Raw genomic sequence first — 14303 nt, 5'->3', positions numbered from 1 at the left:
GGACACGGGTCCCCCAGACTTCAGCCAGAGCTTGCCCTCGGCTCTCACCAGAAGGAATGCATGGCCAGCAACTTTTAAGTCCGCTTTTTAAAAGGCCTGTGAAACCAGTCCAGACTTTTCCTTTGCATTAAGGCTTCGGGCTGGGCTGGGACTAAGGGGGCCGTAGGTGACATTGGAAGAAGTCAGGGCATTAGAGGCTCGCGGGAGCAACCGGGGGGAAAGGGGAGGCCCCTTGACAGCAAGGAGGGGATTTGAATGGGGGGCTCTGAGGCCAAACTCGGGGCCGGGAGTCGGAGCAAGGGGCGGCTCCGGGGTGGGAAGGAGGTTGCCGGGGCGGGGCACGGGCGGCTTACTCGGGGGGCGACGCTCCTCCACGCCTCAGGAAACGGGGTGTCCCAGGTCTGGGGGACAGAGACCACCCCAGTGTCCCGGAGCCAGGGCAGGGCTGTAAGGGACGAAGGACTCTCGCGGCCCGGAGAGCGGGGGGCGGGCGGAGGGGGGAGGAGGCCCGGCCGCCTCAGCTGCCCCAAGCCCGGGGGTCTGTGCCCGAGACACCCCCTCCCCCGGCCCCGCACGCTGCCACGGCCGCCGCGGCCAGGCAGTCACATCCCCCGAGCTCCGCCGCGGGGCCCAGCCTCCTCCCGCAGGTAGGGGCCTCGGACAAGCGAGGGGCTTCTCAGTCGCAGGACCCGGGCACCGGCTCAGGCTTCGGCGCTGCTCAGGGACGGACACCGACCCCCGCAGCCGCCATGATGGATTACGAGCCGCTCCACAACGAGGCCAGGCCCCGCCCCTGGCCCCGCCCCCAGAGACGTCTGGAGCGTGCGTCCCGGGGACCGGGACCCTCCCGGCGCCACTTTCGGAGACGCCTCCGCGCCTTCCGGGTCTAGTCTCGCTGTCCGCCAGAGCCGGGCCCGGCACGACCTTTTAAATGTGGTTTTTCCCGAATGCAAGCGTGAGTGGTAGGGGAGCACCCGCCTCCCCTGTACTGCCATTGGCCCCCAAGAATCCGGGTCTGGTGTCTCTCCTCCGTCCCATTGGTCGGCGAGGGCAGTGGGGCTAGAGCTCCCAGCCAACCGCTTTCGGCGTCGCCCGCGGGGCGTGCCGGGAGTTGTGGTCCCGCGGCGCCTGTCCCTATCCGCGCGCACCGGAGACTTCTTGCCCCTTGCTCCCTGCTCCCGAGTTTCGGTCCCGCCCTCCCGGGAGCCGGTGAACTCTAGCCGGTCTCGCGTCGGGCTGCCCAATGTCTCCCCTGCGCGGGTAGTAAGACCGGCGAGGAGCCAAAGCAAGGGGAAAACTGCGGATTGGATTTTCCCAGAACCGGAGTTGGATTACTTTCTTAAGCCTGTTTAGGGGAGAAAATTTGGCTCGCTCTTGGAAACCAAGGTATTTGGTGCTTTCATCTACCCCGCCTCCCCAGTTTCCACCTTTTTCCCAAGAAGCATTAATATTAGAATTAGCGAAAAATAAACGACTGGAAAGCATCCAACATATTGCTAACGAATTCATTGTTTCTTTAGGATAATAGGAGACTCACTCATTAAAGAAACAGCATTTGTTAAGCACCACCTGTCGGAGGGTAAGCCAGGCACAATCATAGATATTTGAGCTAGAATGAATCTTTACAATTGAACGACCTCATTTCACAGGTGAACACCTCTTCATATAAAAACATCCTCTGTGTTGGCCAAGAAAATGTCCAGATTGTTCGGTTTAGCAGGCCTACAGAGCTAGCCAATGACCCAGATACACCAAACCCACACCTGTCATAACCCATCTTTTACAACTAAAAGGGACCCGGGTCGCCTATTCTTCACTCTCCAAGCCTCCCCAGAGCAATGCACCTGACCCAGATATACTCATTTCTAAGAGAATCCGCTTATCACAGCGCCTACTCTGCACCACACACTGTTACGCTTTCCATAAACTGTGATCTTCACTCTAAACCAGTGAGGCATGTAATATTATTGCCCATTATACAGATGGGGAAATATCCAGAGAAGTGACTAACTCAAGATCACTTGCCTGGTATGCGACAAAGCTACACAATTTGAGTCCACATTGATCTTGCTCCAAAGCCCATGGTTTCCCACTGTCTCATTCAGTATCAAATAACTGTTGACAACGTTAGACAATTGATTTTTAGAAGTTGCTATTGATAGGGAGGAAACCACAGCCACATTACAGATGTTGTACAGTGATTGTCTTATGTACTTAAGGAATATTTCTGCTCGATTGGGAAACGGTGCTGATTTGAGAGACACTGCCTTCAAGAAGAAATAGTCACTTGGAGGTACTGAATGTGAAGCCTATGAAAATGTGTGCCCAAATTTAAAACTGGAATTTATATTCAGATGTTAATTGGTTTAGCTGTGCTCTCTCACAAAATAATCTGGCTGACAAACCTGGTCCTGACTTGGAGATCACTCTGCAAACTTTAACGCCCCATTCCCTTTGCTTGCCAACATTATCTTACCCTGATTACCACCCCAGTTTTCCTCTTTGAAGATTTTGCTTTCCTTTCATTCCCATTCATGCTTTAATCATTTCCTACACATCTTCAGTCGTCACTCTCTAGTTAGGTTAAAATTGGGCAATCGAATCAGAACTCTAATACACATTTCTTGGGCTAACAGTTCATTCACCAAGCACTTAGTGAGCCCGTGTGCCAAGCATCGTTGTCGGTGCTGGGATACAGCTGGCTGGGGCGGGGGGCCTTATCCTTGTCCTCGAGCATACATAGTGGGAGGGACAGGCAATAAGCACGATGAGTAACAAGCCAAAGTATGGGACTCAACGTTGGAAATAAAATTTCTGGACCCGTGTGCTTTCACAGTCAGTCCAACCCTTTCACCTCTCTGGAGCTTAAACCTATTCCTCATTCAGTTGCTAATGAGCTTCATCAAGTCGCTTTAATTCTCTGAACCACTTTCTTCACTTGTAAGTGGGGGTCACACCTGCTGACTTTACCAGGTTATCGTGAGGATCAAATGAGATCGTGTTTGGTTTTCCACAAAATTGAGACTGTGCTTCACTCAAGTCAGTGTGGAGGCCAACTGCGCTCGATGCAAAGGCTCACCCCAACCTCCACTGTCCACTTCCACCAGGCTCTAGCTGTGGGCGAACCCCAAGCCCACACTGTAATATTCTTCTCTAGAGATGCACTATGCTTTTTCACTCCCTACGTAACACTGTAGAATACTACTTTTGGGGACTTAGAACTGGAAGCCAGAGCCCAGCAAATGGCTAACAGGTTGCCAATGCTGAATAAATCCCTTTAAGTTCATATATTATTTTCATTAAAAGTGAGCCGGTTCAGTCTAATTTTGTCCTCACTTTTATAAAGCAAAGCAACCCACAAGTTGCTACAAGGATTCAGTACCAGTGTAAAAATTTCAGCTTACTCCTTTTTTCCCCACCAACTGGAATTAAACTCAACAAGGGCGCCCTCTAGTGGGCCAGAGAAAGTAGATAATCACCAAAAGGTGTTTTCAGACCTTTACATATTTCCACTTCTTAGATATCACCATTCAGGATATACTGAATGAACAGCATAGGCTGGCAGCCTGGGAGAGACCAGGTGAGAAGGATAAAATTTCAAGGAATATATGTATGGCCCTGGTCAAAACCAAACCAAACCAGAGACTCGGGCTCCCTCCCTCCCATTCCTTTCTCTCAGGAGGCACACAGCCTGGAATGGGTTCTCAAAAACACAAGTGAGCAAATCTAAACTTGCAATAGAGTCTAGAGAATGTGTACTTGTCTGCAAACTCCTCAACATGAGTGATACACTTGGGATAGGAAAAAAAGAGAGATAAAAATTTGTCTATTCATATACCATTTAATGAAAAAGAGCCAAGCTGTATTGCAAAACTGTCAAATGCAGTGTTCAACAGTAGTACCACTGAAACTGTCCTAGGTTTCAATTTTAGCAGGTAACCCAAGCAGAGAACTCAGGGGCTGTCAGAAGATTTCTGTCTGCTAAGCCCTCCTTCACCTGCACTCAGCTAGCAAGCAGTCCAGAGCACACAACAGAATGCTAATGCCACACTTAGAGAAAAAATAGTTCAGCACATACGTGAAATACAGTAGCACTTTCATATAGTGACTTTAAAAAAAACAAGTTTCCCAAAACCCAAACCAGGGTACCATTTTAGTTGGAAAAACAACGCATGATAATTCTAGCCTTCCTCGGTGAGAACATCTTGTTTCTATCTTTTAACCCTGAATTAGTCAAGAGTTAATGTTAGTACGTCAATCACAGGAGGAAAACAGCTCTTCTTTTCCCATCTCCATTTGTCTTACTTTGCTTTCCTGTTTATCAGAGAACTCAAAGCATCCATTCCTTCTATTATTGATAATTCAACTTCTTACAAGTCACCCCCAAGGCAGGGCGGGCGGAGGCAGCCAGCAGATACACTCGCCTCTAGCACTAGAAGGAACATGCAGTGGGCAGTAAGATTCCAGCCAAGCAGAAGGCTGCCTGGTTACTTTATTCCTCCATCTGGCTGCTGGGTGAACTTAGAGCTACATTCTTCACTGTGGCACTTGCGCTGTGGAGGAGGTGAGAACGGAGGCCAAAGCAGACAAGCTGGGGGTCAGGGAGGGCAGGTTTTGATAGGGGTTATTTTGTGGGGCATGGTGCCTTATGAATTGATGGTGAGGAGGAGACAAGGGTTTCTGTATGATTCCGGACGGGTGTCCTCTCAGCTGGAACGCTGCGTGCTCTTAAGGACCCAAAACTCCCCCTCGTGCTGGGACCCTGCAGGCACCCCAAGGAGCCCGGCGCTGCCCCGTCCCACACTTTGCCTTAGAACAGGAGACAGCAGGTCTGGGGGCTGGAGGCAGCCCGATGGAGGTCAAGTGATGAGGCTCCCAGTCACAGTGCTGAGCCCACATGGGGACCACAAATCAGCCTCTTCACCTTCAAGAACTGCTCCCGTCAGGTACACACAGTCCTGTCCTTCAGACGCTTCTCTTAGCCCTCCTGTTCTAAAAGTCTCTGGCGTGTTTCCAACACAATTTCCTCCATGATTTCTGGCTTTAAGATGTCTTTGATCTGAAAAAGAAAAAAAGGTATTTGTTCAGAAAAGAAAGCAAACCTAAGCAGACCATCAAGCCAAGCTAAATGCAGAAACCAAGCATAGTTAACAGAAACCTTCTATATTCCTTTCATTTATCAGAGGCAAAGTATTACAAGATAACAATCTACTAGAACCTAGATTAGTAAGTCAGCAAGATTCTCTGGGATACAGCTGACAATAAGAGATGTCATACTGGCATTCACTAAAAAGAGAGCTGAGACTGGAATGGGCAAGATGAAGTCCAGAGGGTTGCTGTCATAAACTAGTTCCACCTGGCACCCCCAACCCCCCCAATTCCTTACAGTGACACTAGACACTGAGAATATTACAGTGTCTTGGGGAAAGATCTACCAGGCATTCATTCAGACTTTCCACCATATCATTTCCCTCTGATGGACATGGTAACGGTATCTGGGAGATGTACTTGCTGTCACTGGGAAAACACTGGAGCAAATCGATAAGCAGGTACTGCCTGCTCCCAGATAAATGAGGAAGAGAGAAGCCCTGGGCGAAATACCGGATGTGGAAGGGATGCCTCATAGCAATACAGGATACTGGTGTCATACAGCATCATCCTCTGAGTTACCAGCGAGACGATACAGTTCCGAAGCCGGGAGATCACCTCTCGATCAGCAAGGGAGACAGGCTATCAGGGGATGCAAAGACAGAGAGGAAGGAGATATAAACAGGACCAAATAAGTGAATGGTCACAGCAAATCACAAAAACCAAGTGTAGGGGCCAGCCCCGTGGCCAAGTGGTTAAGTTCGCACACTCTGCTTTGGTGGCCCGGGGTTTTGCTGGTTTGGATCCTGGGCACGGACATGGCACCACTCATTGAGCCATGCTGAGGTGGCATCCCACATGCCACAACCAGAAGGACCCGCAACTAAAAATACACAATGATGTACCAGGGAGCTTTGGGGAGAAAAAGGAAAAATAAAATCTTTTTTTTAAAAAAAAAAACCATGTGTAACTTAGTATCACTCTGGGATTCCAAACCAATCAAACAGCTAACTCCAAGAGAGATTAAAAAGATGGATCCTCCAGTGGCTCTTCAGCTATTACCCTGCAGCTTTGACATCAGTTGCTGATTTCATCTCTTCAGACAATACGAGGTTCATGAACACACCTCAACAGAAACGTAAACTAACTCAGACTACAGTAACAATATAGTCAAAAAAACAGCGAGCTCCACCCGCCCCAGAAACAAAGCAGAGACTGAGTGCCACTCCATCCCAACAACAGCAGTGTTCACTCACCTCCAGGTTTGCAATGAAGCCCCCTGCATCCTCTTCTTTGTGCTCAGGGGTAGGGTAGATCCAGATGAAGCCGTTGTTACCCAGAATCACTGAGGCACCACAGGGCAAGTCATGGAAGTGAGTCTTCTGCCGTTTCACCAGGGAGGGGGAAACCTGGACCAAAACGCCCTGACCTAGCTAAAGAAATACATCATGAATTACGTCACAGTGGGATCATCAATGAGGCGAATGACAAGATTACAGAATACATGTCCTGGTTAAACTGGGATCAGGGCCCTTCCTGGTAATAATTGCTGTCACCTAGATGCACACACACAGTAGTTATTCAAAGAACACTTCTGGATGCACAGGCTGTTAATATAACCCAAGAGACAGTGACTTTCAATACCCTCCTCTACCATTTTCCTTTGCAATCACCATCATCACATTCTAATCCAGGGCTGGTGCGCTGGCTGCTAGAGAAGCTGGAGCCAAGGAGGATGTAGGCACGAGCCTCTTGTGGGCCAAGGAGCACTGTTCTATTCCACCCTGAGCCCAGCCACCTATTCTGCCCATAGATGTGTGCCACTGGGCAAGGGGACTGGCCCAGGGCTGGGTGCAAATCCATCCCTGGTTCCTGGCAGTCAGCTCAAAGTCAACATCTGGCTGACGGAGGGTCTGCAGTACCCAAGCCCATGACGGTCAGCACATGTGGCACAGCAGTTTCATCTCCTACTTCAAAGACATGAAAGGGCTGACTGTAGTCGTTCCAGTGAGGGAAGAGGTTTTTGCTCCACTCAGAAAATGAAAAGGTTCACCCAGATAAAGCCAAGAGACTAATAAATCATAATTGGTTTGGGGAAGTATACTCTCAATTAAAAAAAAAAATAGCCTCAAAAAGTCACTTCATACAAGAAAAGCAGTAAAATTTCACTTAGAGGCTCAAGTGACAAACCAATCTTTCCTAACAATGATACCCATTTTATTGATCGGACATTTGTCTAAGGGCCGAGACCGTCCTGTTTCGTCAGTCCACGACCTTTCCGTTCCAAGGACTGTCTCTCAGCCCTGGCCCCAGTGCAAAGCTGCAGCATCCCTTGGGAGGGAGCGGAGATGGCAGGGCCTCAGGGCCCACGGTCACAGGGGCTCTTCTGCCAGAACAAGCTCCTCAGTAGAAAAAGGACAAAAGTTTTCATCCTTTACAAGGCTACTGACCCATGACAGTGTAAATCAATCAGTTTGTGGCATGCCAGGTTTAATTTCTGGGGTTCTTTAGAATTCCAGAGGGCGCTGGGGGATTCAGAGACGGATTTGAAGTCTCAGACAGCAAACGGGAACTGCAAGGGCCCAACTTACTTTTCCGTATTTTAGACTCCTCGTGTGCAGAGAGACGGCCCCGTCAGAGAACACTGCCTGCACCTCAGCCTGTCCGGGGCAATAAAGGAACACACACTCTCACGTCACTGCCTCCCCCAGGTCCTGGCCCCACCTCTCCATCCTTTCCTCCCGTCTCGGACTGTCCTGCTCTGCAGTCTTAGGTGGACCCAGAGGACATCACTGTGACCTAACCTCTCCCCTATGGCTGTTATGAATATCTTGATATGAACGGCACCTTTTCTACTCCCTAGGATAAAAGTTAACATCATGAAGAAATTTAAGTCTAGCTTAAAGCATGAGCCACTGTAAGTTACAAGACACAAAGAAATGACTTAGCAGCAGCAGATCTGAGTAAGAGGTGGAGAGCAGTCTGCATTAAGGAAACGACAAAGGCTGTAGTGCAGCCCTTGACACTTGATCTAGGACTCAGATCCCTGCAAGGGTTACATGTTTCTCCTGTTGCAGACGTACAATGTAAGCCCCGTTTCCCAGCTCCAGATAAAGCATAGAGATGTGGGAATATGGGGCCGGCCTGGTGGCACAGCGGTTAAGTTTGCATGTTCCACTTTGGCGGCCCGGGGTCCACCGGTTCAGATCCCAGGTACGGACATGGCACCGCTTGTCAAGCCATGCTGTGGTAGGCGTTCCACATATAAAGTGGAGGAAGATGGGCACGGATGTTAGCTCAGAGCCAGTCTTCCTCAGCAAAAAGAGGAGGATTGGCGGCAGATGTTAGCTCAGGGCTAATCTTCCTCAAAAAAAAAAAAGATGTGGGAATGCAAAGTGCAGGATACACTGATGAGGTCTCCTTCCTGCAAGAAGCCTCGCATCGCCAGCTCATCTTCTGCCGATCTTCTCCTCTGAAATACACAGAGATGATGACGTCACTTAAGTCAGATCCTACAGAAAGATCTCCCTCCATCTCTTCTTTCACTTCCTCTTGAGATTGCTGAAGCCAGCCACAATATTCCGACACTACAGCAGGAAACGTGTGCCACTCAAGGGCAAAAAAGAGCGATAACCACTACTTCCCATCTGACAGACCCCCCCACAGCTCCTCTTCTCCTTCCTCTCTGCTGCCTTCTTCTGAATAACATTCCAGCTCCTTACGTGATATTCAAAACCCTCTCAACCTTCCATGGCAGCCCTCCACGCTCCAGCAGGACCAGACTACCTCCGGTTTGACTGTATCTTTGCTCACCATTTCCCTTTATCTCAGATTCCCTGAACTCATCACTGAAATTGTATCCTTCCTTCAAGGATCAACGCCAGTGCCCATCTTTCCTGCGAGCTTCTCTCACTGAAACGAATCAGTCTTTCTGTACAATCACACACTTGTTTATTCTTCAACTGGCAGGTGTCTGGATCAGTTATCTCCTATCTCCTGCTGATCTGTAAGCTTTCAGAGACTCAGTCAGGCCTCCTTGATCTTGGCGTTCTCCAGAGCCTGGCACAGCGAGCCTCTCTGCAAATATAAGCTGGCGGAAGATAAAGGTGGACCACGGCATTTTACAAAAGGGTGCAGTCGTCTGCAACAACCAGATGCCATTCAACTCATGAAAACTAGTCTAAACACAACTTCTCAAGGAACATCTTCACTGTGCAAAGTGGATACACCCAGAAAAGGAAAATTAGTAGCACAAAGCATCTGAGAGCTTTTCCCCAACTCTCTTGGGATTCCTTCCCATGGACGTTTCAGATCTTACCACACACCAACTGCCACCAATGTTGGGAGGCCTGAGCCAAGTGAAAAGCCTACCTGTCGGCCCAGGCAGGAAAGTTCACAGCAGACAAACAGGAGCCAACGGGGCAAACTCAGTGTAAAGCAAATTTCTCTGGTGAAACAAAGGACCCAGAGCTCTCACTAGCAAACTACACAGTCCCCGCTGGGGACCCTTACCAGCTCTCCCCCGGGAAGGTTCATGGATGAGAGAAGCAAGACTGAATCCAGCCTAGAGTTCGTCTCCACCTTCCACCTCTTCTGCTGAACCTAAAACAGAAATTCCACACCTGGACACATGCTCCAGAGGCAAGAGCTCACACCGTATGGGACCCAGCATCCCAAATATATAACAAGACAACTGTTCACGTCAAAGGTCACGCAAGAGCCAAATGCAACGAATGCTTCTTTCACATAACTACATATAGAAAGACCATTCCATTCATTATATCACCGGCTTGCCCTTACTTTATAAAAACAATCTGATATCAGCTTTACCTCTGTGATTCTCCCCACTACAATGTCTCCTACTTCACCATTATATCTGAAAGAAAGACAAAAGGTCATCCGTCAGTGAAAAGACCTTATTATGAAACCAAGCACCATTTGAGTTTCAGTTAACCAGGATGAGGGCCTTGATTCGGCACCACATTTAGTAAATTCACATAATTAAGCTGTTTGGACTTATCGTCAGGAACTAGCAACTTCAAACATTTCTGCATGCATAAAGTCTCCATTAACTATTCTTAAACAAACCATTTATCGCAAGTAGTTCATTAAGTCTGAAGCCCCTGTCTTGTTAATTACATGACAATGGTAAGCACAGAATATTTTCTGCAACTCTCTGGAACACAGATGGGTTCTGCACCAGTCAGAGGAGGAGAACAGTGATTGGTGGCGTCCATGCTGAAGGCTCAGTCCTTGGACCTCTTCTTTTCAGCCCACACTCACCTCTTGGTGAGCTCATCTGACGTAATGGCTTTAAATACCACTCATGACTGTACAGGTCCCCCTGAATTCCAGACTCTAGTCCACTGCTGGCTACCCAACATCTCCATTTACATGACTAAGAGGCATTTCCAAATGAAATGAACCTAAGACAGAGCTTTCCCTCCCTCCCTCCTCCAACACAAACTGATCCTGTCCCAGCCGCCACCATCTCAGTAAGTGGCAACTCCATCCCTCCGGCTGCTCAAGCCCAAAACCTTGGAGGAACCCTTGATTTCTCGCTCTCTCTCATGCTCCAGGACAAGTCCAGCAGATCCTACTGGCCCTAGCTTCAAAATATACACAAAAAATCAAAGGCATCCAAATTAGAAAGGAAGAATTAAGACTGTCTCTACTCATAGACATGATCCTATATATGGAAAATCCCAAAGAATTTCAAAACCTGACAGCTTTCCATAATAAAAACACTCAGAACACAAAATATATGCAGAATTAATTGCTACTCCCCACTTTTACTGCTACCACCTTAGTCCAAGCCGCCATCAGATCAGATTTGAAAACAGTCCCCTAATCTGTCTTCCTAAGCCTGCTCCGTCCCTCAACTGCCCCACGGAGGCCAGAGTGATTTCATTAGAACAGAAGTCAGATCATGCCCCTCTTCTGCTCCAGCCCCTCCAGTGCCTTCCCAGATTACACAAAGTAAAGTAAAAATGCTTATCATGGCTACAAGGCAGGCCAACTGCCCACCTCAGTCTCTGCCTGCAACTGCTGCTGTTCCCCCTCGCTAGCTCTGTTCCAACCCCGCTGGCTTCCTTTCCGAGGCTAACCTCTGTTGAGTCCTTCTAGGTAGCAGGCCCAGTGCTAAGTACTTTACATGCACCTTTTCAATGAATTCTAATGAAAATCCTATGAGCTAGTCATGATATTATCCTCATTTTGCAGAGGAGGGAACAAAGGTTTGAGAGGTCAGATTACGTGCAGAAACCTTTGAAGCCAGCACTTACCTACCGTCATCTACACATTTTCCAAATCGCAGACCTACAGAATGACGGGGCAGACAGGGGTGGGGGTGGGGGTGGGAGGACTGGCGTGGCTGAAAAGATCTGGCTGTGCAATACGGATGCCGCAAGAAAGAGAATACACACCTTTTGCTCTCACCTGGTTTTCAAAGCTTTCACACAGATCAACTTGTTTACTCTCTCCACAGAGCCAGCCACAGAGGCAATGAGCTTCTCTTCCCCCATGTAAGTTCCATGGCCCCTGTTGCAAGAGGAAGATACAAAGACACCGGGGAAACAGTTGAGATGACCTCTCTCGTCAAGAAAAATGTACTCCTCAACTCTAACAGGTTCCTCCCGCCTTGAAGTCTGACTTTTGTGCTGGTTGCTCGCTCTGCCCAGAACACTCCTTCTCTAAAGCTCCATGGACATCTCCCCCATCTTCCTCAAGTCTACTCAAATGTCACTTTCTCCATTAGGCCTACCTACACTACCCCATTTAAAACAGTCACCTACCCCACTGCCACCACCCCCACCATAGTCCCAACCACAGTCCACTCAGCCTGCTTGACTTTTAATTTTTTCCACTGCATTTATCACCAAACATTCTAAATAACTCATTTGTTTGTCATGCTTGTTGTTTATTATCTGTCTCCCTGTTAGAATATAAACACCAGGACAGAGATTTCCACTTCTTTCACTGCTGTACCCTAACCACACATAATATAAATACATGTTGAATGCACGAACGAAGAACTGAATCTTAAGATTCCTAGGACCCAATAACCTCAAACCAAAAGGCTTAAAAGGCAGTGCTGTAAATGCAGTAACTGTCCTATACATACATGTGTACTCCCGCATAAAAGGCTGAACTACCACTAGTATTTATCTATGATGGCGACATGATGGTGAGTTTTGCTTCTTTTCTTAGTTATTATCTCATTTAATCTTCATGACCCTATCAAATCGTTACTGCTCTTATCACTATTTTCGAGACGAGAAAACTGTCCTTGGAGAGGTAATACAGCTAATAACAGGTGATGGCAGCAGGACTGGAGCCCCAGCTGCCCGACTCCAGAGCCTGCTGTCTTAACTACAACATATTATTCTGCTCTCACATTCAAAGTTGTCTATTTGGGAGCACGGAGAATAATATATTTTTGCCCTAAGCTCAAACAATGATTGACTCCAAAACTGAACACCCGGCAGAAGATGACGCCGAGGGAGAAGGAGGTCGAGTCAGGAACGCCCACCGTCCCCTCAGATAGCTGAGAGCTATTACGAGGCCCTGCTCCTAAGCCTCCCCAGTTCCCCAGTCTCCCACGAGGAAGGCTCAGAGAATTGGGCCTCAGAAAGAGGACCTAGGAGTCACGGCCACCAGAGGTCAGCAGAGGAGGATTTCAGGAAGCTGATGGAGACAGACAAGATGCAGGGAGTAGAAGGTGGAGGCCCCGGAAACGAGGCGACTGGGATGCTCAGCAGATGTGCCCTGGGTCTTAGACGGGTTTCGGCCAGCAGCCCACGTGCGGAGAGCCCTGCAGCCGCCCCTTGTGGCCCCGAGTCCCCAAGTGCCCACGTACCGCATGAAGCCCGTGTCCGTGGTGATCGTGTCCCCCGGCACCACCAGGTGTTTCTTACTCTCGCGGCCCAAGCTCTCACTAAGAGGCTTGCGAGCAACGGGCAGGCGCATCTCCATCGCCATCTTGGCGCCAATGCCTCGCGCAGGCGCAGCCCGGGCCGAGCCGCAATATCCGGCCCCGGAATTCCCGGCCGGCTCTCCGAGGGGCGGGCAGAGCGGGGTCTCAAAGCAACCGCCAATGGGAACTCGCGGTCTGGCGGCCATGTTGAGTATTGGCAGCCTATGGGTTAACAGGAGGGGAAGGAGGGAGCCGAGTTGCCATCTTTACTATTGGCAAGACTACACCTGTGCAATAAAACCTCAGATTGTGTGACGTTTGACTTTTTACCAAAACTCTCTCGTACTCGTCATCCCATTTATTGTTTATCGAGGTTAGAGGTAATTGAGAAATGGACCTCTGAGTTCCCTTCCAACTCTGAGCTGCTAAAATCCGATGTTTTTGCATGAGAGCACTCAGGGCTATCAGGAGGTGGGTGGGATCTACAGAAAACACTATTTGGACAGAGAGAAGAGCCCCTTTTCTTACTGTTCCTAGTAGCCCCAGAATTCTACATTACAGCCGCCCCCTGGGTGCTGGTTCCTTCTTTCATAATAACTTCTTTTGAGTGAGACAATTTACCCTAACCTTTCTTTCGGAAAAAAACGAGAAACCTAAGAAAACATTCAAACCTTGTAAGGCAGGCATATTTGGTAGGGAGGACAAGTGCACACATAATACAAAGATCTTGGCTTATATGTACCTTCCTTATGTATTACTTACATCCAGGGAAGTGAGCGCTCTCTGTGTGCCAGGCATAGTTCTAAGGAGACAGCGTGGATAGACAGACATATAGGTGGGGGTTTTCTCCGTGTCCTGTTTAACGGAGGATTTCCCTCCTCTCTTCTCCCTGCCACCCACTAACCTCTCCTTCGCCTTTGCCCTGCATGGTTTATAGCATTCACGACAAACTGAGTTTCAACCTCAGGGAATTGGGGATGATAATTCTTCATGCACGGGGACCCTAAAGAGGATTCTATGAAATTAGTTGTATCAGCCCCACACGTTGTGTTCGGTCAATCAGGTCTGCTGTCTCCATCAGACCAATCATTTGATAAATTAGGTGAATCTGCAAATTAGGTAAATTCTTGCATCTAAGCAAGGCTGCTGACTACACTTGTCAAGAAAGCCAACCCTGCGGGGCAGTCGATGATATAACTTCTAGAGCTCCCTAGGGCATCCTGTCAGTGGGCAGACCAGACGCTTGCCCTCCTCCCTGCCCGGAGGGAGGGGCTAGAGCCAAGAAAGTGTAAGAAGGGTC

General features: G+C 48.9%; 2 protein-coding genes across 2 annotated transcripts; both read right to left on the bottom strand.

Moving 5' to 3' along the window:
- Window positions 1-74: 74 nt before the first annotated feature.
- LOC138920750 (uncharacterized) lies at window positions 75-173 on the bottom strand. The gene has a single exon (XM_070251066.1). It carries the CDS (start codon window positions 171-173, stop codon window positions 75-77), a length of 99 nt encoding a protein of 32 aa, XP_070107167.1.
- Window positions 174-3821: 3648 nt separating this feature from the next.
- Window positions 3822-13114, bottom strand: EXOSC2 (exosome component 2). Its single transcript, XM_001499226.7, has 9 exons — window positions 12947-13114; window positions 11527-11628; window positions 9919-9964; window positions 9601-9690; window positions 8495-8560; window positions 7680-7748; window positions 6345-6521; window positions 5602-5730; window positions 3822-5059 (listed from the first exon to the last, which is right to left on the bottom strand). The coding sequence occupies exons 1-9, from the start codon at window positions 13066-13068 to the stop codon at window positions 4979-4981; spliced, it is 882 nt and encodes a 293-aa protein (XP_001499276.1). The 5' UTR covers window positions 13069-13114; the 3' UTR covers window positions 3822-4978.
- Between the last annotated feature and the right edge of the window lie 1189 nt (window positions 13115-14303).

Source organism: Equus caballus, chromosome 25 (genome assembly GCF_041296265.1).
Source record: "Equus caballus isolate H_3958 breed thoroughbred chromosome 25, TB-T2T, whole genome shotgun sequence".
Lineage (NCBI taxonomy): Eukaryota > Metazoa > Chordata > Mammalia > Perissodactyla > Equidae > Equus > Equus caballus.
The sequence above is the reverse complement of the archived record's forward strand: the minus strand, read 5'-3'. Positions and strand labels throughout refer to the sequence as shown.